The sequence below is a fragment of the Tupaia chinensis genome, unplaced genomic scaffold (genome assembly GCF_000334495.1).
Source record: "Tupaia chinensis unplaced genomic scaffold, TupChi_1.0 Scaffold141943_1, whole genome shotgun sequence".
In the NCBI taxonomy this organism is placed as follows: domain Eukaryota; kingdom Metazoa; phylum Chordata; class Mammalia; order Scandentia; family Tupaiidae; genus Tupaia; species Tupaia belangeri.
Window position 1 is genome coordinate 78,768 of NW_006201797.1, and position 22,821 is coordinate 101,588.

General features: G+C 39.6%; 1 protein-coding gene across 2 annotated transcripts in view; it reads left to right on the forward strand.

The window, feature by feature from the left end:
* RFX7 (regulatory factor X7) overlaps positions 1 to 21,605 on the forward strand; it is a 92,792-nt gene extending 71,187 nt beyond the window's left edge. The window contains exons 4-8 of one of the 2 annotated variants that reach the window (XM_006163281.3): positions 6,113 to 6,229; positions 7,796 to 7,880; positions 8,499 to 8,706; positions 14,046 to 14,341; positions 16,225 to 21,605. In XM_006163281.3, coding sequence (XP_006163343.1) covers positions 6,113 to 6,229; positions 7,796 to 7,880; positions 8,499 to 8,706; positions 14,046 to 14,341; positions 16,225 to 19,506 — 3,988 coding nt within the window. In that variant the 3' untranslated portion in view covers positions 19,507 to 21,605. The remainder of the gene's footprint in view (positions 1 to 6,112; positions 6,230 to 7,795; positions 7,881 to 8,498; positions 8,707 to 14,045; positions 14,342 to 16,224) is intronic. The other variant, XM_027766251.1, reaches the window with a different exon arrangement.
* The last annotated feature ends 1,216 nt before the right edge of the window (positions 21,606 to 22,821 follow it).

Genomic DNA, 22,821 nt, shown 5'->3' on the forward strand with positions numbered 1-22,821 from the left:
GAGAAAGCAGGCTGCCAGGTCTGGTACTCAAACCACTGTCAGCCATGTAGGAGTTCAGCGCTTTAACCACCATATCACCTGCTGGTCCCAGGAAGTAGAAAATACAAATGTTAGGAAAAAAAATTATACAATTCTGGTTTCATTCCATGTATTCAGTATGCTTACAGTCATAGCAATAAAAGTGTCTCATCTGTAAGACAAATTGATTAAACTAGACCATATTCTTTTCACATGTACTTCTCTATGCCAGTTCTTCAACTATAAAATGTATTTAGTAAAAGTACCTCCTTCAAGGTTGTTGGGAGAATTGAATGAGGTAACATATACAAAACGGTAAAAAAAAAAATCTCAGATATGATTAGATGTCCTATGGCTGTTTTGCTTTTCACCAGTCTTTTATGATTTTTTTTTCTGTACTGGTAAACAATGTTTTATTCTTAACATATAATTAATTTGTAAATGGTATGAATAAACTGTAAAGATTGAATTGCTACTGTAGATCTTGAGTAACATGTTCATTGTCACGTTGAATATTAGGTTTAATTTCTGTATTAAAAACATACTTTTAAATGAAGGGTGAGAGAAAAATTGATCTCACTTTAGGAATAACATTAAAGTGTTTTTTTTTTTTTTTAAGTTTAAATTTTTTAGCATATAAAGTGAATTTTCCCATCCAGAATACATTAAATATTGACCCAAAGATTTGACCATACATACTTTCTTCACCAACTAATTTTCCATTTTTTATTACTTAACTGTTTTACTTCTTTCATTTTTCCCCTTGATTCCCTCCCTCTCACCCTCTGCCATTGCCCACCCTCCTCCCACACTGTCTCTGGTATCCACGGTAAAGTGTTGATAACTGTGAACAGAACATTTGCTGTTTCTTATTCTTTTTGGAGTCTTGTGTAATATAACCTGATGCTGAGTTAGCTGTTAGTTGACTTCATATCTCGCTTGATCAACCTGCAGTTAGAATTATTAATCAGGAAGACAAGATGTAAACTGAGATCTCCACATGACCTGCAATGACTTATGGCTTCATATACAGCACTGATTTCAAAACTGTGAATAGTGGAACTGGCAGTTAGCATAATGGCTATGTCATTGGACTCCCATGTAGTTGACTGCGGTTCGAGTCCTGGACCCAGTGGCTTAAACTCACGTCGGGCACGTGTGCATTGCATGTCCAAGATCCCAAGAGGAGAATGGAGAAGGGATTATGGTATGGCCGTCCCCCCTGGGGGGTGATTTCTCACTTTCTGTGTCTCTGTCTCTGTCTTTCTGGCGAGCACACTCCCTATAGCAAAAACCTCTCCAAAAAAAAAAAAGAAAGAAAAAAACTGTGAATAGTTACATTATAAATACTTACTAAATTAGCTTTAAAACTGAATCATTGACTACCTAGATCTTCCCATTTGGAGAAGGATTTCTCATGATGAATTATTTTTATTTTAATTAATTAATTTTTTTGAGGGAGAGAGATTTTTTTTCTTGCTATTGGGCTTGTGCACTAGCCAGGGAAACAGACAGAAAGCAAGAAATCATCCCCGGGGGCGATGGCCATGCTGCAGTACCTTCTCCTCCATTCTCTCTCCTCTTGGGATCTTGGGCACACATACATACATGCTCAGTATGAGTTTTAAGTCACCGGTCTGGGACTCGAGCTGTAGTCAACTCTGTGGGAGTCCAGTGATGTAACCATTATGCCATCTGCTGGTCCCAGTTCTCTTTCTTTAAAAATCAGAACTCATGGGGCCAGCAGATAGCTTAGTGGTTAGGTTGTTGGACTCCCACATGGCTGACTAAAGTTCAAGTTCCAGATCCAGTGGCTTGAAAATTATACTGGGTGCTTGTGCATGCATGCCCAAGATCCCTGGAGGAGATGGGATTGTGGTGTGGCCATCCCCTTGGGGGGGGGGGGGGGTTTTAGGGTGATTTCTCACTTTTCCTTTCACCGTGTCTCTCTCTTTCTCTCTCCAGTGAGTGCACATGCCCTAAGGCAGAAACTTCTTAAAAAAAAACTTAAAATCAGAACCGCTGGCTAGCCCCATAGTGAGTGCTTACATGCTATACACAGGAGCCAGATCCCACATGGCCAACTGCTGTTTAAATCCAAGCCCTGGTGGGTTGAAAAATACTCTGGGCACAAACGTGTGCCCACGATCCTGAAAAGAAGACAAAACTGAGAAGAAAGAATTGTAGTGTGATCACATCCCATTGAGTTGCTGTCTCTCTCTCTTCCTCTCTGACCGGCACATGCATCTACTGGCAATTAAAAAAAAAAAAAAAGTTAAACTAGACAGGCCATCCCACAACTTAGCGCCCTCCCCATCAGGGGAAGTGTTCACGTTGAAGTGGGCCACCATTTATGAGTATGACTGTTTCAGCATTTATACAACTTCTGAATCCATTTCTAATTCTATGATTTCACAAAATGAAAGAAATTGAAGATGACTCTGGGTGCTGCTATTTTTCTTTTTACGTTGAAACTATTTTCTCTTGACGCATGAGTTTCAAAATACAAAATTTTGAATCATAAGCCGTTTTCTTCTAACATTGCCCACTCTTTGATTCACGAAAAGTCATTTGAGTTGTTCATGTATCTACAGAGTTCATATATACCTCTGTGTGTGTGTGTGTGTGTGTAAATGTTAGAACGTGTGCACATAAGAAAGAGAGAGATGAGTACCCTTCACAGGGTCTGTTCACCTCACAGCCCCTGTCCTGTCCTCCAGCTGTGCCCAGTGTGTTCAGGCTGACTGGGCCAGACATTCAAGCCACAGTCTCTGCGTGGAATCCAGCCTCTCTTGAGCAGCACATTACTGCTGTGTTTAGAGTTGATCCTTCTAAGTACTTTTAGTATTTATCCACTAAAGAGTATTTTGAAGGTTTTAAAAACAAAAATAAAGACAAAAACAACCAAATAAAAAAAAATCTTTCCAAAGGGTAGGATGAATCTTAAAAAGGCAATAGTAGGTTATCATTTGTAATATAACCACTCAATATAAGTTCTGCCTGGAAAACAAATTTTGCCTTAATCATTTTGGTACTTAGTGTTACTCTTTGGGCCAACTGTTCTCTTATCCCTTCTGCCAAGGTAAAAAATTTTGATACACTAATGTAATAGAAAAATAAAACAACTAAATTACAGAGGGAGAATAGAATGAACATACTGCCTTTCATTAGTCTTTTTACTTTGCTCCTTATTTAATTTCAGTTTTTTGATTTGGGGTTTTTTTGTTTGTTTGTTTTTTAAGAGAAAGATGGTTTTGCTATAAGGCACTTGTACTCGCCAGAGAGAGAGAGAGACAGAAAGTGAGAAATCACCCACTGACGAGATGGCCACGCCACACTCCCTTCTCCATTCTCCTCTTGGGATTTTGGGCACACATGTACACACACCTGCCGTGTGGTTTTAAGTTACCAGGTCAGAGACTCACACCGTGGTCAATTCTGTGGGAGTCCAGCAACATAACCATTATACCATCTGCTGATACCTAATTTCAGTTTTTAAGACCCATCTGCCAGTACTGACATAGGAACGAGGAGTCACTGTTTCTCTTCTGCTTTGTGTTTTGAGGCTATGTGTCTTTATAAATTTCTTGTAGTTTTAAATGACAAACAGGCTTAATATTGACTCTTAGGTCATAGTTCTGGGGCTAAAAATATAGTGGTGATCCAGGTAGACATGGTTAACTGGCCTGTTTGAACTTACAGTGTGATGGGGGAAACAAATAACAAGTAAATATACTTGCATTATTATAAATCCTGAGGAGAAAAGAGGACACTGAGAGGGAATATGTTGAGGATGTGGCAGGTGGGCACTACTTTAGTAAGGGGACTATTCTTGAAGACCTTTTCAAAATCATGACTTTTTTTTTTTAAAAAGAATTGTTTATTTAATTTTATTTATTCATTTGTTTATTTTAATTTGACCAGAGAGAGAGAGGGAAAGTGAGAAGGTAAGTCCTCAGGTTCGGGAATTGAGCCTTGGTCGGCCATGTGGGAGTGTACAGCACCTGAACCACCATGCCACCTGCTGTCCCCTCAAAATCATGACATCTAACCTGTGACTTGAAAGATAAGAAAAAGTTGGGGCCAGCAGTGGCATAATGGCTATGTCACTGGACTCCCATGTAGTTGACCGCGATTCGAGTCCCGGACCCGGTGGCTTAAACTCACACCGGGTGCATGTGTGTGCGTGCCCAAGATCCCAAGAGGAGAATGGAGGAGAGGGGTTGCAGTGTGGCCATCGCCCCTGGAGGGTGATTTCTCGCTTTCTGTCTCTCTGGTGAGCACATGCGCCCTATAACCAAAACCTCTCAAAAAAGGAAGAAAGATAAGAAAAAGCAATGTTCCAGGTTAAGGAACTAATGGTATCAAGTACCTGAGGTACAAGTCTCATTATATTCACATTTTCTTTCTCTCCTGGTTTAGATAGTAAAGATGACTACTTTAACTTGTTCCTAAAATTGTTATGATTTCTTGCCATTCATTTCTATTTTCAGCACCCAAAATAGTCACCCCTTCACCTTGTACTTTGAATCATTTTTTCAGTTTAAATGTTAGGTACCTTATACTTATTTATAGGAAAGGTCAGTGTGTGTTAGTTAAGCTCCAGTTCCCTGCTCTTCTGCAGTGTTGGTAGTATGTCTGCTGGGCACCTCCTTCCTCTCTACCCCAGGGTATGTAGAAATTGTTGCTGAGGAAAGGGAAGGGGTGACCAAGATAAGTACCATTGTCTGCAGACCTGCCCATTCTCTTCATATTAAGGCTCCCAGGGGGTCTCTGCCTCCTTCTCCTAGTTTTCCGTCTTGACTTCAGGTCACTTCAAGAATGCTATCAGGATATTTAGCAGTCTATAAGGACCCTAGTCCTGGTTACCAGTACACCATTCACCATTCCTACCATCCATCCCAGTTTTTTTTTTTTGTTGTTGTTGGGTTTTTTTGTTTTGTTTTGTTTTGTTTTTCCATCCTCTTTCTCTTGGGCTCCCTATTGCATGTCTCCATCAGGAAGCTGCCCTAGTTGATGCTGAATATGGTGGGTAGACAGGTTGGGAAATACTCTGCCATCCTCTTGGTCACTTCAAGAATGCTATCAGGATATTTAGCAGTCTATAAGGACCCTAGTCCTGGTTACCAGTACACCATTCACCATTCCTACCATCCATCCCAGTTTTTTTTTGTTGTTGTTGTTGGGTTTTTTTTGTTTTGTTTTGTTTTGTTTTTCCATCCTCTTTCTCTTGGGCTCCCTATTGCATGTCTTCATCAGGAAGCTGCCCTAGTTGATGCTGAATATGGTGGGTAGACAGGTTGGGAAATACTCTGCCATCCTCTTGGTATTCCCAGAGAGTAGTTCTCCCAGCAGCCAACACTTGTGAACAAGCCCTTGAAGCCAGAACTAGGCATGGCCTTGATCTGCTGTTGAACTGGTAGAGGATAGGCATTTTACATATGACTGACAGCTCCAGAGAAAAACAGAATGCCTGATTCCAGTGCTTCAGACTTGGCCTACTTCCCTGATCCCATTTGCAGTTACTGTCCTGTTTTCTTAGCAGTGCTAGGGGCACTGGAGTAGAAGGGGGGGAAACTGTACTTTTGGAATCTGTCTCTGTGCCTTACAGTTGTCTCTTGTTAGAAAATAGGAGTGTTGGTAAAGATGGCTCCTAAGGTCTCTTAGAGTTCTGTCCTGTAGCACTTCTAAATCCTAAATCATCTAGTGGTGGTGTTTCTCATGTCTGATGTACATGATGTCTATATTGAAAATTATTCCAGTATGTGGCCCTGATAGATGTATGGAAGCTTAGAGCCCTACTGGTTGAGCTGGATATACTCATTTCAAATGCAGATTGGATTGGAGTTGGAAAACTGTACCAGCATTATATCTGTGATAAGTTACTTGAAGGCTGTTGAAGGAAAGCAGGATTGTATACTCTGAGGGTGAAAACAGCTAACTAAACCTGTATGAATATGTTTCTCTGGAGTGGTGATCATGGAAGATCTGTTTTTAATTCTGTCAGATAGGTTAGATCATATTTGAAGTGGCTCCATGTCATGAGGTTGTGAATTCTGTTCCTCTCTAAATTCATCCCTCCTTCTCTTTGCAGGAGCTATTGTGACAATCTTGGTTACCATCCATTAAGTGCTGCTGACTTCGGAAAGATCATGAAAAACGTGTTTCCAAACATGAAGGCACGTCGTTTGGGCACGAGAGGCAAATCTAAATATCCTTTACAGGGTGGTTTGAGTAATGTCTTTAGGTTTTTATTTATAGAACTTCTGTTGTAGTTCAACTGGCAGCTATATTTACAAATAAATTTAAATCAGCAAATATAAACAGTTCGAAAGTACTTAGTAGAATAATAACAAATGCTGGTTTTCCAGCTCTATCAAACTGCAAGATAAATAGCAAATAATAATTCATTTGCCTATTAAGATTGTGACAGATTTTCTCTTACTCTGTCACTATAAAGTGTTGTCAGTGGTCTGATCTCCTTCAACAGTAAAAATTAGGGCATGCCGTATGTTTGTTCAGCAGTTATAAATTAGATCAGTAAAAGTGGAGAGAGTGTTTATCATCTTTCCTTCTTCAATTCAACATAGGAATTTCCTTGGCCAAAAAATAAAAATAAAATAAAACAAAAAAATTCTCATTAAACTTACACTGAAAGATCAGTATTCACTTTAAATTGTTTGTCAGCCAACCTTTTAAAGCCTGTATTAAAATTAAAGATAAGGCTTAGAAAAGGTTTCTCGTGTAGTGTTGAAATACTTTAGAAACAAAGAAGGAAATGAAAATGAATTTATTAACATAATTTCTACTTTCAGAAGAGGATTATAAAATAGAGGGTCTCTGTATCATATTAGAAGTACATTTCAAGGCCAGCAGGTGGCATGGTGGTTAAGATGCTGTATCCCACATGGCCAACCATGGTTTGAACCCTGGACCCAACCACTTGAAAACCACACTGGGCATTTGTGCAAGTGTGCCCAAAATCCCCAGAGGAGAAGAGATTGACATGGCCATCCATCCCCGGAGAATGATTTCTTACTTTCCTCTCTCCATCTCTCTCAGGGGAGTGTACCCACCCTATGGCAAAAACCTTAAAAAAAAAAAAAAAAGAAAGAAAAATTCCATTACTTTTTCCCCCTGCTTAGCCCTTGGCCTTTTCAAAGCATAAACTTAGCTACTATGGAAGAGAGAAGAGAAGGGGGAGATGAGAAAGCCACTTTGTGAAATGGTTCCAGGTGCTCTTTAAACCACTTGTATGTCCCAACCTTGTCTCCTAAATACAGACAGAAATATCTTGATGTGTTGTTGGCATGTTACAAGCGATAATCCTGTATGTTTTAGTGGAAAAAGAGAAAATGAAAAGGTTAAAGCCCTTGTGACACTCCTAAGAGTTGTTTTTGTCCCAGGGCCCTAGGCTAAAGTTTCCCTTCCCTGTGCCAGGTTTCCATCTGGCTATTCCTTTCCTTCTGACCTGTTTGTTACTGGTGGCTGGCACAGCATATTAGGAACATTTATTCATAAAATTTATAACAGATGAGAATCATTTCATTTAAGACGGTGGTAATATGTAACATTCTACAAGGACTTCTCTAGTTTCAAAAGGGTGAAAGTTCCTGAATTTCTAACATTGAGTTTTTTTTCTTACTGAAGAATTTGGAAAATAGATGTTACCTCTTTGTTATTTTTATTCTCATTTTATATGTGATTACTTCACAGATGCTATTTATATAAGTAGTTTGTTTAATTTAAAGTACTTTAGACCTTAACTATTTATTACATATTGCTACAGTGGACTAAGAAAAAAAGCTTTTGTTCACATGCCAACACTGCCCAACCTTGACTTTCATAAAACTGGAGATGGGGTAAGAAGCTGCCTTTTCTTCTTAAGAAGTAGAATTTTTATGTCATCTCTGAAATACATCCTCCTTGCATTTGAATAAAACAGGAATCAAGAACTGTGCCTTTTACTAAGTAAATGAGCATAAATCCCAGTATCTGAAAAATGTTAACATTATGACCTATATCAACATGCAGTGCAGGAAAATGAAGTTCTAAAGTTAATGATTTGTAGGTATGTCCATGCTGTGTATGTATATTATATATACTCAAGAGGAATAAGTATGTCACAGAATAATAGACTAAGTTTTTCCAGAAGCGAGAATGACTACTGACATAGTTTGTTTTTATTCATGTTGAAAAGGGCTTTTAGAAAGATGCAAAAGTTCTGTTGTCTTCAGATATATTTAGCAACCATTTTATATGTTCTATTCATAATGCTGCTAATTGCTATACACTGGTAGGGTTCCTCTCTTATCTGAAGTGCTCTTCATGTGTTTGCCAACCTGTCACCTCATACTGCTTTCACCCAGCAGATTGAGATTGTGTCTCTTAATTAGTAGGAGCTATCTTGAATGCCCATCAGTTTTATTTTTCTGAACTTTCTATTTTAAAAGTTAACTTTTACTTTTTCCTTCGTTTAGTTGGAAGGAGCTGAGCCTTCAGGGCATCTTCAAAACATTGATGAGGAAGTTATCTCTTCTGCTTGCCGTCTTGTGTGTGAGTGGGCCCAGAAAGTATTAAGCCAACCATTTGACACGGTCTTGGAATTAGCTCGTTTCCTTGTAAAAAGTCACTATATAGGAACCAAGTCGATGGCAGCTCTAACTGTAATGGCAGCAGCACCAGCAGGTAGGACATTCTTGCTAAGCTAAAACCAACAGAGAAGCTACCATAGTAAGAGTTGGTAGCAAAAGAAGAGTTTGACCAAAGAACTTCATCTTTTTAGTATTTGTATGAAATTCTCCTTACTCCACTTAACACTAAATTCAGATGGGTTTGTTGAGCCCCCAAAATAATAAAAATAATAATAGTGCTGTATTTTTTTTATATTGCTCTACTTGAATATGAAACTGTTCCCAGGTATTTTATTAATTATTCCATTGCTACTTTAATAAAGAATGTGTATAAAGGTACCCTCTAAGTATATGTGTATCTAAATTAATTAATTAAATATTAGAAGTAAAATAGATTAAATTTTAAAATTACTAGTGTGATTTTTATCCCAGAAGTTGTTTATAAATAAAATGATCTTTGGACACTGTGACAACCTGGTCTCAAAAAGTAAACCGTATGAAAAGTACTATAAAATAACAAGAGTGATATTTGTAATATACATTCTAATGAGTATTTTCAAAGAGGAATTTTTAGACTTTACAATTTTACAGATTAAAAGTATTATTGGAATAAATAACTCGTCCTAAATTAATACCTGTGCAAAGTATCAATTCCGATGAAAATTGGAGTCTTATTTCAATCATACCTTATACTAGAATGAATAAATTGCATTATTATGCTAGAAAATTATAATTTCTACAAAAAATGTATTCATATGAAACTTACTTTCAGAGGCGATTGTTGTGTTATATCTAGATATTTTTAAATCTACGGTACATTTATCCCTGCCAAAATTATGCTATCTTAATTAACCTTACCCTTCTTTAGCTTTTTGGGGGGTTAGGGTTGTATCTTAACCTGAACTTTTTTTTTTTTTAGAATTATTTTTTTTTACTTTTATTTACTTATTATTTTAATTATACCAGAGAGGGACAGAGAGAGAGAGAAAGCAAGACACCAGATCCAGGACTCAAACTGTAGTCAGCCATGTGGGAGTCCAGTGCCCTTAACTGCCATGCCACCTGCTAGCCCTAACTTGGACATTTTAATAATGATTCTGTTTTCTTTCAGTTTACATTCATCAGAAGCTTTAAGTGTCTGTGTGTGTGTGTGTGCGTGTGTGTGTGTGTGTGTGTGTGTGATCAATTATTTTTACAGTTTATTGAGAAAGACAGCAGACACCCTCAGCAGGCCTTCATGCAGTCCTCCTCCAGCCTTAGAACCAGACAGGATCACAGGCACATGCACACGTGTCCGACACTTGCAGGTCAACTGGGGAACTGGACACCAGTCTTCCATATGGCTACGGCATCACAGAGCTGTACACTACGGCTGCACTTTCGCAGCTGAGCCTGTCCCCTCATTTTATGGTCACTTAAGAACCCATTTCAACAAGATAGTCTCTTACAAAAACTAGTTATTGTAAAAATTAGTTATTTTTCCTCTTTGATCTAGACCATGTAACCTAAATTAGTTTAACTTACATACAAACAGGAGTGTGTTTGACCAGCCTCATTTAGCTAGACAGCTCACGTATGTTACCTCATTTAATTCCCCCGGCAGTATACAAAAATGCATCATGACTTTTCCAGTAACCTAAAATCATACTATTTTCTTGTCTTCTGGTAAAGAGGCTTTGAAAGGTATACACTGAGCCAGCCCTGTGGTTAAAGGAGCTGGATACCCTGTGTCCAACCGCAGTTCAAATCCCAGTCCTGGCAGCATGCCTAATAATCCTAAGAAGATAAGGAGATGGCGAAGAGCTTGCGGCACTATTCCCCCCATTATGGGGTACTTTCTCCTTCTCCCTGTCTCTCCCTGGCAAACCCATGTGCCCTCTGGTGGGAAAAAAAGGAAAGAAAGAGAATGGTATGAACTTGTCCACATTTTCCGTTCTTTTTACCACCTCTCCAGGCCCCCAAACACTCCAGCAGAGTGAGGACTTGAGAAGCATCACAGGGGAGACCAGCAGATGGCATAATGGATATATCGCTGGACTCCCACTTAGGTGACTACAGTTCGAGTCCTGGACCGGGCAACTTGAAACTCATGCCGGGTGTGTGTGTGTGGGCCCAAGATCATGAGAGGAGAATGGAGAAGGGATTGCAGTGTGGCCATCCCCTGTGGGGGGTGAATTCTCACTTCCTATCCATCTCTGTCTCTCCAGCGAGTGCACGTACCAAAAGTCTCTCTTAAAAGAAGAAAAATAGGGACCAGCAGGTGGCGTCATGATTAAGGGCTCTGGACTTCCCACATGGCCTACCATGGTTCGAGCAGACCTGGCAGCTTGTTTTCGCTTAGGCACGCGCGCTCTCACTCTCTCCCTCGCCAGTAAAATTTAAGTAAATAAATGAATAAAGTTAAATAAAATAATGCTTTAAAAAAAAAAAAAAGTACCACAGGGTAAAGAAGTGTCTCTCTTCCTTACATGTTTCTCATGTTATTCACAAAGTTTGATTGAAAGAAATGTTCAATGAATTGGATGACTGGATTTTTGTAAGATATAAGTATAAACAAAGCCGTGTGGAATTTTTGGAGTTTTGCTTTAATAAAAGTTACAAAAATTACATCTATAAACAGGTGTTTTCCCTTTTTAAAAGCAGTCTTCCAAGAATACTGCGCACTTTACCAATTGTATTACTCGGAATACCTTTAGCATCTTATTTGAAATTTTGTTCTCAGCCTGTACTACGTATTTTTTTACTACTCTTGGTAGGAGAGTCACTGTTATCCTTTGAAAGTTAATTTTTTAATTATAAATATAGTCTCCATATTAAGAACAGGTTGTGTTACAAATGTCCTTTTGTAAGTCAGCTGCTTGCAACTCACTCCTGTCCAAAAACCCTGGCAGGAGTGTGATGCCATTGGCAGAGGCTCACCCAGCTGCAGGGGCTAAAAAGCCAGTACGGGGGCGGGGGGGCGGGGGGAGGAAACAGGACAATTGGAACTGGATAGGAAGAGGAAAAAATATGACCTAAGTGACAGAAAGGAGGTCAAAAATGAGAGTTTATTAAGGAGTCAGAGTGTGAGAGGGACTTACAATCTGCTCTCTTTTTTGCCCCCCCCACCCCCACCCAGTTGCTGATTTTAACTAGAATAAAGAAAAACAAATCAGACTGGAGGAAGGAAGGTGTCTTCCTTCCCCTATTCTCTCCACTGTTTTTAATGACCACGGATAATTTTTAATGATCTTGATGCCACACCCTAAATGTAAAACAAACTTTTTAAAAAATGTATTACCTCATCATTTTCCTTAAGTTAAAATTTAAATCTTGCTTTTATTATTCCTTTTTTGTGTGTTTATCTTACTACTGTTTTCAAAACTTTTTCTCAGTGATACTTGTTAAGAATATGTTAACCTTGGGGCCAGTAGGTGGCATGGTGGTTAAAGGTGCTGGATTCCCACATGGCTGACTACAGTTCGAATCTCAACATGGCAGCTTGCTTTCTCACTTTCCCTCTCTTTCTGTTTTGCTTACTCTGTCCCTCTGGTCAATTTTAAAGAAAGAAATAAAGTTAAATGTTTTTTTGTTTTGTTTTGTTTTGTTTTGCTATAGGGCACATGCGCTCACTGGAAAGACAGAGAGGCAGAAAGTGAGAAATCACCCCCATGGGGGATGGCCACGCCACAGTCCCTTCTCCTCCATTCTCTTCTCGGGATCTTGGGCACGCACGCACATGCACCCGGCATGAGTTTAAGTGACGAGGTCTGGGACTTGAACCGCAGTCAGCTACATGGGAGTCCAGCGACATAGCCATTACACTAACTGCTGGTCCCAATGAAATATTTTTTTAAAAATGAATATGTTAATCTTAACTAAAAAAAATTTGCTTCTGATTTTTTTTAAGTTATACTGAAATAATTGTATAGTACCAATTAAAATAGTAGTACCTATTTTTACAAATTTCTGGTAGGATTAAAACTTGTTTTCCATGCACAGATTTTTTTCTACGATGGGCAGTGGTGTCAGCAGATATTTATTGAGTGCCCCTTGTGGGCTGAATAAAAAGTCATGAAAATGCATGAATTTCTCTTTAATTAAAGGAGAAGGGAAATTTACTGACATCTGATAAAATATAAGAAATGCCATCTTGGCAGCATAGTGGTGAAAGTACAGGGCATTGGAAGCCAGATTCCATATGGCCAACCTTGGATCAAGCCCTTGTCCTAGCAGCTTGGGAAGCACACAGTGTCATGTATGTACGTGCCCAAGTTCCTGACAGGATGGAGAAATGGAGGAAAAGGGACCACCGCTGACCACACCCCATAGGAGAGTGCTTTTTCTTCTCTCCCTGTCTCGCTCTGCCTTTCTCCCTCACTCCATCTTTTTCTCTTGGTAAGCCCTTGTATCCTCTGCCAGTTAAAATGCTATCTTGGGAACCAGAAGATGGCGTAATTGTTATGTCACTGGACTCCCACATAGTCAACTGCAGTTCAAGCCTTGGACCAGGTGACTTAAAACTCAGACCGGGCATGTGTGCGTTCATGCCCAAAATCCCAAGGAGAGAATGGGGAAGAAGGGATTTCAACATGGCCATCCCCCAAGAGGAGTGATTTCTCATTTTCTGTCTCTGTCTCCCCAGCGAGCTCAAACACCTTACAGCTTTTTCTGAGAAAAATCTCTCAGAAAAAAGAAAAAAAAAAAAAAAGAACTTACTCTGGGCATGCGTGTGTGTATTGTACCCAGTATCCCTGGAGGAGAGTGAGGAAAAGGGCTTGTGATGTGGCCATTCCCCTGGGGCATGGTTTTTTACTTTCCCTCTCACTGTCTCTTCCTTCCCATCCCCCCCTTCCCCACATCCTCTGCCATACAGGAGCACCTATGCCCTAAGGCAAAAGCTTCTGGGGGAAAAAAAGTGTTATCTTGTGGTCCACCAGGTAGCATGATGGTTAAGGCGCTAGACTTCCACATGGCTGAGCACAGTTAGAGTCCCAAACCTAGCTGCTTATTTTCTCACTTTCTCTCTGTCTCTCTCTGGGGCACGCACATGCCCTATAGCAAATTGAAAAGTAAAAATAAGTAAAATTAAATAATTCTTTAAAAACTTCTATCTTGTATTTGTCTTAGCTTCTGCACATTATAACATAGCTCCTATTTTCAAAATTATCATTATTGATTTAACCGAAACTGTCATTTGAGTTGATTCATATTTTAGGACATCAATTGAAAATATATTTACAAATGTTTATAAACTGGAATTCTCATATGTACACTTTGAAAGAAACTGCGACTTAAAACTTGCTGTTTTGGTTGCTTTGTCCAGTAGATGGCTACATATTCAAAGGAACGAAACTGTAACTGCTTTCTAAAAGAGGAGTATTTATTTTAGCTTTCCTTTCTGCTTACTTTCAGGAATTAAAGGACTTACCCAGCCTTCTGCTTTTATACCTACAGCTGAAAGTAATTCCTTTCAGCCCCAAGTGAAGACTTTGCCATCTCCTATTGATGCTAAACAGCAATTGCAACGGAAAATCCAAAAGAAGCAGCAAGAACAGAAACTACAATCCCCTCTGCCAGGAGAATCCTCAGCAAAAAAATCAGAAGGCGCTACAACCAATGGCGTGACTAACCTTCCTAATGGAAACCCTGCCATCCTTTCTCCTCAACCTATTGGTATCGTTGTGGCAGCTGTCCCCAGTCCCATTCCGGTAATAACATTACATTGTGATTAGCCTTAGGGGGTGGTAGGAAATTAGTCACTTAAAGTGGCAGGTGAGGAGGCAAGTAAACATGGAGACTTGTTGTAAACTGGTTTTGTGACCACAGATTCCCAGGCAGTCAGTTGTCTCTCATTCAGGATGTATGTTGTTGATTACTGAGTGAGCTATAAAGTGCACATAAGTGAAAATGCAAAGATCCAAGCCATGTAAAGTATGTACCTAACCATTCAGAGCTTTATTTAAGACTGAGTCGTTTTCAGTTGTTCATCCATGGCTGAACCAAGATGATACAGTTGCACATGTTTTTTGGCTTTAATGTTTTTCTTTGTAACAGTCACATGCAGCAAAATTGTAATGTGTACTACTGTAATATTAATTACCAATAAAGTATTAATGGTAATACTTTAATGTAGGCCTGTCTCTGTGGCTTGTTAGATATAGAAACAGGACCATGGGCAAGTCTCTTAGCGACTGAGTTTGTTTCTTCTGTTATAACCAGTAGAGGTTAATTTCCTTCTTTCCTATCTCACACAACTGGGGTTATAATGAAGGGGCTTTTAAAATGAGAGTCCAGGGACAGACAGCAGGTGGTGTGGTGGTTAAGTCACTGGATTCCCACATTGTCAACCATGGTTAAGTCCCAGATTTCGTGCTTGAAAATCATGCCAGGTGCATGTTCATACATGCCCAAAATCCTAAGAGATGGGATTATGGCATGGACATTCCCCCTCGGGGTGATTCCTCTTTCCTTCTCTTTCTCTTTCTCTCTCCCCGGCAAGCACATGTTCCCTATGGGGCAAAAGTATTTAAAAACATGAGAGTGCATCATGCTAAAGTGATGCTTCAAGTTACTGTTAATATCGTTAAGGAGAGGGACCAGCAGATAGCATAATGGCTACATCGCTGGACTCTTCATGTAGTGGACCACAGTTCGAGTCCCGGACCCAATGGCTTAAACTCACGCCAGGCGTGTATGCGTGTGTGCCCAAGATCCCAAGAGGAGAAGGGATTGCGGCATGGCCATCCCCCTGGGGGTTGATTTCTCGCTTTCTGTCTGTCCATCTCTGTTTCTGGTGAGCGCACGTGCCATATAGCAAAAACCTCTTCAAAAAAATAACAAAACATGAAATACCTGGTAGCCACACTCCACTGTAGAGGAAACTTACAGACAGTAGTTTTGTCTGGGACTCTTTCAGTCACAGTTTCTTTATAAAGCCTAAATACAAGAATTCCAATTTATAATCATCTGTAAATATGTTTTCAATTAATGTCCTAAGATATGAGTCAACTCAAATGACAGTTTCAGTTAAATCAACAATGTTTAATTTTGAAAATAGGAGCTCTGTTAACAGTGTGCAGAAGCTGAGACAAATGTCATGATAGCAGTCTTTAAACAACTCACAATTTAGTTACTATAGTCCAAGGTGGACCCATTTACAAGACAGTCTCCCTTAGGAATGAGCCCCTGTTAGGCAATGATTCTAGTATTTGTTTATAGTTGTATGTTTCTTCAAGATTTTCTCTCTTTTTCCTATTTCTTCTCTTTTTCCTAACCTCTTTAAATCATTGCTTCAGCAAATATACATCACACATGTGGAGTTTTTAGTCTTATTAATAAACAGAACCAATCTTAATGTTTTTCTTACATACTGTGTTTTGTAACCGTGTTTCATTGTGATTGCGTTTGTTATTAATGCGTCTGGTTGTATAGAATTTGGTTTACAAGAACTCTCTTTTAGACACAGGAACTGAGTTGTTTTCTTTTTAACATTAACATCCAATATATGTCTTAATACTGTACAGATACATGAATTATTGTTCATAAACTCTGTTTGTTAAGTCTGATCTTTTTGTTTTCTACCTTGTAACAGGTCCAGAGGACCAGGCAGTTGGTAACTTCGCCAAGTCCCGTGAGTTCTTCTGATGGCAAAGTTCTTCCCCTTAATGTACAGGTGGTCACTCAGCACATGCAGTCTGTGAAACAGGCACCAAAGACTCCTCAGAACGTCCCAGCCAGTCCTGGTGGGGATCGTTCTGCCCGGCACCGTTACCCTCAGATCTTACCCAAACCAGCCAACACTAGTGCGCTCACCATCCGCTCTCCAACTACTGTCCTTTTTACTAGCAGTCCCATCAAAACCGCTGTTGTTCCCGCTTCACACATGAGTTCTCTGAATGTGGTGAAAATGACAACAATATCCCTCACACCCAGCAATGGTAATGCCCCTCTTAAACATTCTGCCTCAGTCAACAGTGCTACGGGAACAGCAGAGGAATCCAGGAGCATTCCACAGATCAAGAATGGCTCTGTTGTTTCGCTCCAGTCTCCTGGGTCCAGGAGCAGCAGCGCTGGGGGAACATCTGCTGTGGAAGTCAAAGTGGAACCCGAAACGTCCTCAGATGAGCACCCTGTCCAGTGCCAAGAGAACCCCGATGGGGCCAAAGCTCCCCAAACAACACCTAGTGCTCCTTCAGGGCAGAAAAGTAATTCAGATGGAGTAGTGCAGAAGTCTTCAAGTGAAGGTGTCACTGAAATAAAAGCAGCTAAGGTCTGTGACCAGAGGACCAAGTGTAAAAGTCGCTGCAGTGAAGTTCTGCCAGGCACTTCAACAGGCAATAATCCAAGCACTGTCACTCTCCCAGTTGCTCCTCAGAACTTAAATTTCACCAGCACCAGCTCACCATCTAATGGTGACTCAATAACTAAAGACCCTAAATTATGCACTAAAAGTCCAAGGAAACGACTGTCTTCTACACAGCAAGAGTCCCAGGTGCCTCCTGTAAAGAAACCAATCGTGGATCAGCTTTCCGTCGTTACCCTAGAAGGCCAGAAACCAGGCAGTGTTAAGAAGGACCAAAAGGCTCCACATTCAGGGAAAACAGAAAGCTCCACAGCAGGTGCTCAGATTCCTAACAAGGTATCAGTAAATACCAATTCCCACACAGTGGCAAGTCAGCCCTCGGATTCTCCTACTCCGATCGCCGGCGACTCAGCTTTGGAACCGCAAACACCACCATCCTCGTCTCCAGGTATAAAAGTAAAACTTGAAGGGAGCGTCTTTCTCCTTGACAGTGACTCAAAATCGGATGGCAGCTTTAATCCAAATGATTGGCAGCAAGTCCCTAAGGATTCTGAGTTTATTTCTGCTGGCTGTGAACAGCAGCAAGATATCAGTGTCGTGACCATTTCGGAGAACTCTGATATCAATGACTTAGAGAAATCTGTTGTTTGGGAATTAGAAGGAATGCCACAGGACACATATACCCAGCAGCTGCACAGCCAGATGCAAGACTCTTCCTTAAATCAAATACAAGCACAGTCTTCAGATCAGTTACCTCTGCAGTCTGAACTAAAGGAGTTCGAGCCCTCTGTTTCGCAGACAAATGAAAGCTACTTTCCTTTTGATGATGAACTCACCCAAGATAGTATTGTGGAAGAGCTGGTGCTTATGGAGCAGCAGATGTCCATGAACAGTTCGCACTCTTACAGCACCTGTTTAGGAATGCCCCTTCAGAGTCAGTCAGTAACTCCAGGAGCTCCAATGTCGTCTCACGCCTCCAGCACCCACTTCTATCATCCAATCCATAGCAATGGCACTCCGATCCACACGCCCACACCCACGCCCACGCCGACTCCTACCCCGACCCCGACCCCAACCCCCACCTCTGAAATGATTGCTGGGTCTCAGAGTCTGTCACGAGAGAGCCCTTGCTCCAGGCTAGCCCAGACTACCCCTGTGGATAGTGCTTTAGGAAGCAGCCGGCATACACCCATCGGTACTCCACATTCTAACTGCAGCAGTAGCGTCCCCCCCAGCCCTGTTGAATGCAGGAATCCATTTGCGTTCACCCCAATAAGCTCCAGTATGGCATATCACGATGCCAGCATTGTCTCAAGTAGTCCTGTGAAACCGATGCAAAGACCCATGGCCACACACCCTGACAAAACCAAGCTTGAATGGATGAATAATGGGTATAGCGGGGTCGGTAATTCATCAGTCTCTGGCCATGGCATTCTCCCAAGCTATCAGGAACTAGTGGAAGACCGTTTCAGGAAACCTCATGCTTTTGCTGTGCCTGGACAGTCTTACCAGTCTCAACCCAGACATCATGACACTCATTTTGGCCGTTTGACTCCTGTCTCCCCTGTGCAACATCAAGGTGCCACCGTAAATAATACCAACAAGCAAGAAGGTTTTGCAGTCCCCGCCCCTCTCGATAATAAAGGAACTAACTCGTCTGCCAGCAGCAACTTCAGATGCCGGAGTGTGAGCCCTGCTGTTCATCGCCAACGCAATCTTAGTGGAAGCACCCTCTACCCAGTGTCTAATATCCCACGGTCTAATGTGACCCCCTTTGGAAGTCCAGTAACCCCTGAAGTTCATGTTTTCACAAATGTTCACACAGACGCGTGTGCCAACAACATAGCTCAAAGAAGTCAGTCCGTCCCCTTGACAGTCATGATGCAGACAGCCTTCCCGAACGCTCTTCAGAAGCAAACAAACAGCAAAAAAATAACCAACGTGTTGTTGAGTAAGCTGGATTCCGACAATGATGATGCGGTGAGAGGCTTGGGAATGAACAACCTGCCTTCCAATTACACAGCCCGGATGAATCTCACTCAGATTTTAGAAACCTCCACTGTTTTTCCTAGTGCCAACCCACAGAATATGATCGATTCCAGCACGTCTGTGTATGAATTCCAAACACCATCTTACCTCACCAAAAGTAATAGCACCGATCAGATCAATTTTTCTCCTGGAGATAATCAAGCACAATCAGAAATTGGAGAGCAGCAATTAGATTTCAATAGTACTGTTAAAGACCTGTTGAGTGGAGACAGCTTGCAGACCAACCAGCAGCTGGTAGGTCAGGTGGCACCTGATCTCACTACTACTGCATCTGATTTCTCTAGTGACATCAGGTTGTCTTCTGAGCTCTCAGGCAGCATCAATGATTTGAACACCTTAGACCCCAATCTACTGTTTGATCCAGGTCGTCAGCAGGGACAGGACGATGAAGCTACACTGGAAGAATTAAAGAATGACCCATTATTTCAACAAATTTGCAATGAATCCATGAACTCAATGTCTTCATCAGGTTTTGAGTGGATAGAAAGCAAGGACCATCCTACTGTTGAAATGTTGGGTTGAATTGTGTTTTATAATATGTAGCACACTGTATCTAAAGACATATGTATTGTATTTGTCTTAATGGAAGTGCCTCCCGCAGCAGAAACACTTACTATTAATTGTGACATTTTAAAAGCGTTTGCTGCAGAAGTGGTTTCTTCTTCGGTAGGAAATGGTTAGATTTGCCTCAGTTCTTAACAAGTTTCAGAAGACAGTAGGCTGTAGAACAAGTATTAGGTTTTAAATTTCACAATGTTCCCCATTTAATCACATTGTTTGCTAGTAAACAATTGACTATCCAGCTTTTACAAGAGCAGTCTAGGTAATTTATTTTGTATACGTTCGTTTTAATTCATCAGTTGATCTGCACAGAATTTAGAAGAAACCATTGATTTTAGGTATAGGTTATTTTGTTTGTTGGCATTAACTTTTAGACATGAAATCATAGATAAGGTGAATTGTAGACAAGAAGGTCTTCCTTGAAACAGGGATAATATTCAGGTTATTATAAATATTTAGGCTTGAAGCATAGAGCTACTGTAGGATGAAAAATCTCTGTAGGACTTTCTGGGGCTTAAGTACCATTTACACCCACAATGAAGGGCTTAAATAGGAGAAAATAATGGGAAAGTTAAGTTTTAATTTAAGGAAAGCAAAAGCTGCACTAAAAATTTTAAGATGACAAACTAGTAGCCATTTATATTTGTGACCTTGGATGAGTTTTACCTTAAGGTGTTGGTTTTAACGTGGAGCTAGCACACGTGAACAGGCACACACGTGCGAAACAAGTAGGTCAGACATTGTAACAGTAGGTAAATACAAGCATGTTAGAAAAATGTGGTATTTTATTGCTTTGTATTTGAGATAGGGGAATAAGAAGGAAAAATCTAAGCATTTTCTTAGTTTTATCACAATGGCTGCATGTACATGTTGAAATTTTACCTAAGATTTCTTTTGGAATTCTTTTCATTATAATATTCCTTAGTAATCCATTTATTTCCTTCTCTAGTGACTGACTCCTTCCCTTTTCCTGAATCTAGTAAGACCATTTGATCAATGGAATCTCTTTGAAAAAACTAAGCGGGAAGGAGATAATGTAAAAAAACTGAACAAAACCTTTCTGCCACCTAAGGTCTGAAGCTTCAAATCTTCATATCTCTGGTAAAACAAAGGGGATATCAGTAGTACTTGAAGAAGAGGAGCATTTTATTACATGCTTAATTTATTTATTGTGATGACCACAATTGCAAAAGAAGTACTCAGGATTTGTTTTAAAATGTTTCTCTTTATGGCTCCCATTTTGTTTTATGAATTTCACCTTGACACAAATGTACTCGCTAGTTTAACAGCTCCATTTAAGTGACTTTCAAGATCACTTTCAAAAGAGATTTTTTAAATTGCTGTTAAGTTTTTAATGCTAATGATAAATCATTTGCTGTGCTACCTTGAACCTAGCTAAGCTTTCATTTACCCATCAGCCAGTCAGAAAACTACAATCAATGAATATTTAACAAATGTGATGAAGGGTTTAATTTAATAAGGTTCATTGTTCAATAAATTTGCAAGGTAGGGTAATAACATATTTTGATAAATAAATGGTGCTAGAGTTGGCTCAGAGGTTTATATATTGATAACGTCCTAGTTATTGGCATTTGTGTGTGTTTGCTGTTATCTTGATTTAATGATCTGTTAGGTTTTTTTTTTCCTTGATGCTAGTTATTTCTTCACTGTACATTGAGACACAGCACTACTGCACACCAAAGTATGCAATACCCAAAGGAAACTGTGTGATTTCTTGTAACAAATGATGGGAGCCTTTCTATATGAGATACTCTGAAAAGGAGATTTTGAGGCCATTCTAATCCCTTGTTTACATTATTAGCTTCCTACTAATAAAAAAAATAATAATGGAAATCTTTTTTGATAAAAAAAAATATATAAAGACTGGAGGATTTTTAACCCCTTGTACAGTATTGCAGCAAACTCTTTAAATTTGGTTGAATTAGTCCAGCAAACTTTCTGGGGTTCATATATTGCACTAAATTTGTTGAACCTGTGGTAGGCACATCTCTTAGGATAAATGCAACCAATACAGTCCACAGATTAAACTTTTTAAATGTGTTTCATTATGAAAAGACAAAATGTCATCAAAGTGACAGATAAAATTGTCTTATGTAGCAATGTGCATTGATCTCAATGAGATATTTCTATTTCTTATTCTCTTACATGAGAATATTACAGCAGGAAGAATTAAGTTTAGTTTGCTTCACCATGTTAATACATGATCACAAAATGTGCATGAGTGTTATTGACTTATCTTGTACAGTACTAGGTAATCCTGTAACCACTTTTTTTTTTTTTTCTTGGCTGTATTAAAACTGGTTCAGTGTGAACCAGGTAAGCATAGTTATCCACAAGTTATTTACTTTTATATGTTTACTAATTCTGCTTAGTTCTTGTTGAATATGTTCTTTTCTCAGATTATTTTAATTGTTTTGATGTTTAAAACATTTTGCATACTGTTTATCATGATAAGACTTCATGAAGTAAATAATGTTGCATATGATTGCAATAAGCACTGACTTTTGAACTGAGAAGGAAAGTGTTTTTTCGTGCAGTGCATCTGAGGTTCATATAATAGTCTTGTACTATAATGTGCTTTACTACACCATAAATGACAAAAACAAGCCCTGTTTCATGTTTTCATTTAGTGCAAAAAAAAAAAGTCAGATTTCCCCAGTGTTTTGTTGTCTGTTGTACCTGCTGAAACTACAGTAGTTGAATATTGCAGTAGCATTTCAGTTTTCTTTTTTTATTGAAAGTGCTCAAAAATTGTTTTTTAAATGTTTTCAAAAACAATTAAAAACATTTTATATTAAACTGACTGGATCTTAAGTGATTTATGGGATATAATTTTTATAGGTAATATGCCATTTTGGTTAACAACTCCCCCCACCCCTGCTACCGTTCTTCCTTTGAGCTCATGAAATTTGGGGAAGTGGATAAAAGTCAGCACAAGGCAGAACAGTTCTTCTCATCTGCTCTGCTACTACTCCAGAAGAGTACACAGATCTTGGTCATTTACTGCAACTCATTTTGAATAATAAAATTGTCTGCTGTCTTATATATGTACACACACAAGACTTCAAAAAATTCATTAAAAATGGGATTAAAAGATAAAGATAAACTTTATTTCTCAACATATGTTCCATCAAATGCAAAACTTTTATAAGCATTGATACCAGCCAGTTAGTCCATCCCGAAAGAATGGTCCTGGGACTTAATCACATCAATTCAGCGTTTTGGGGCTTTTTTGTGTGTGTTTTTTGTTTTGTT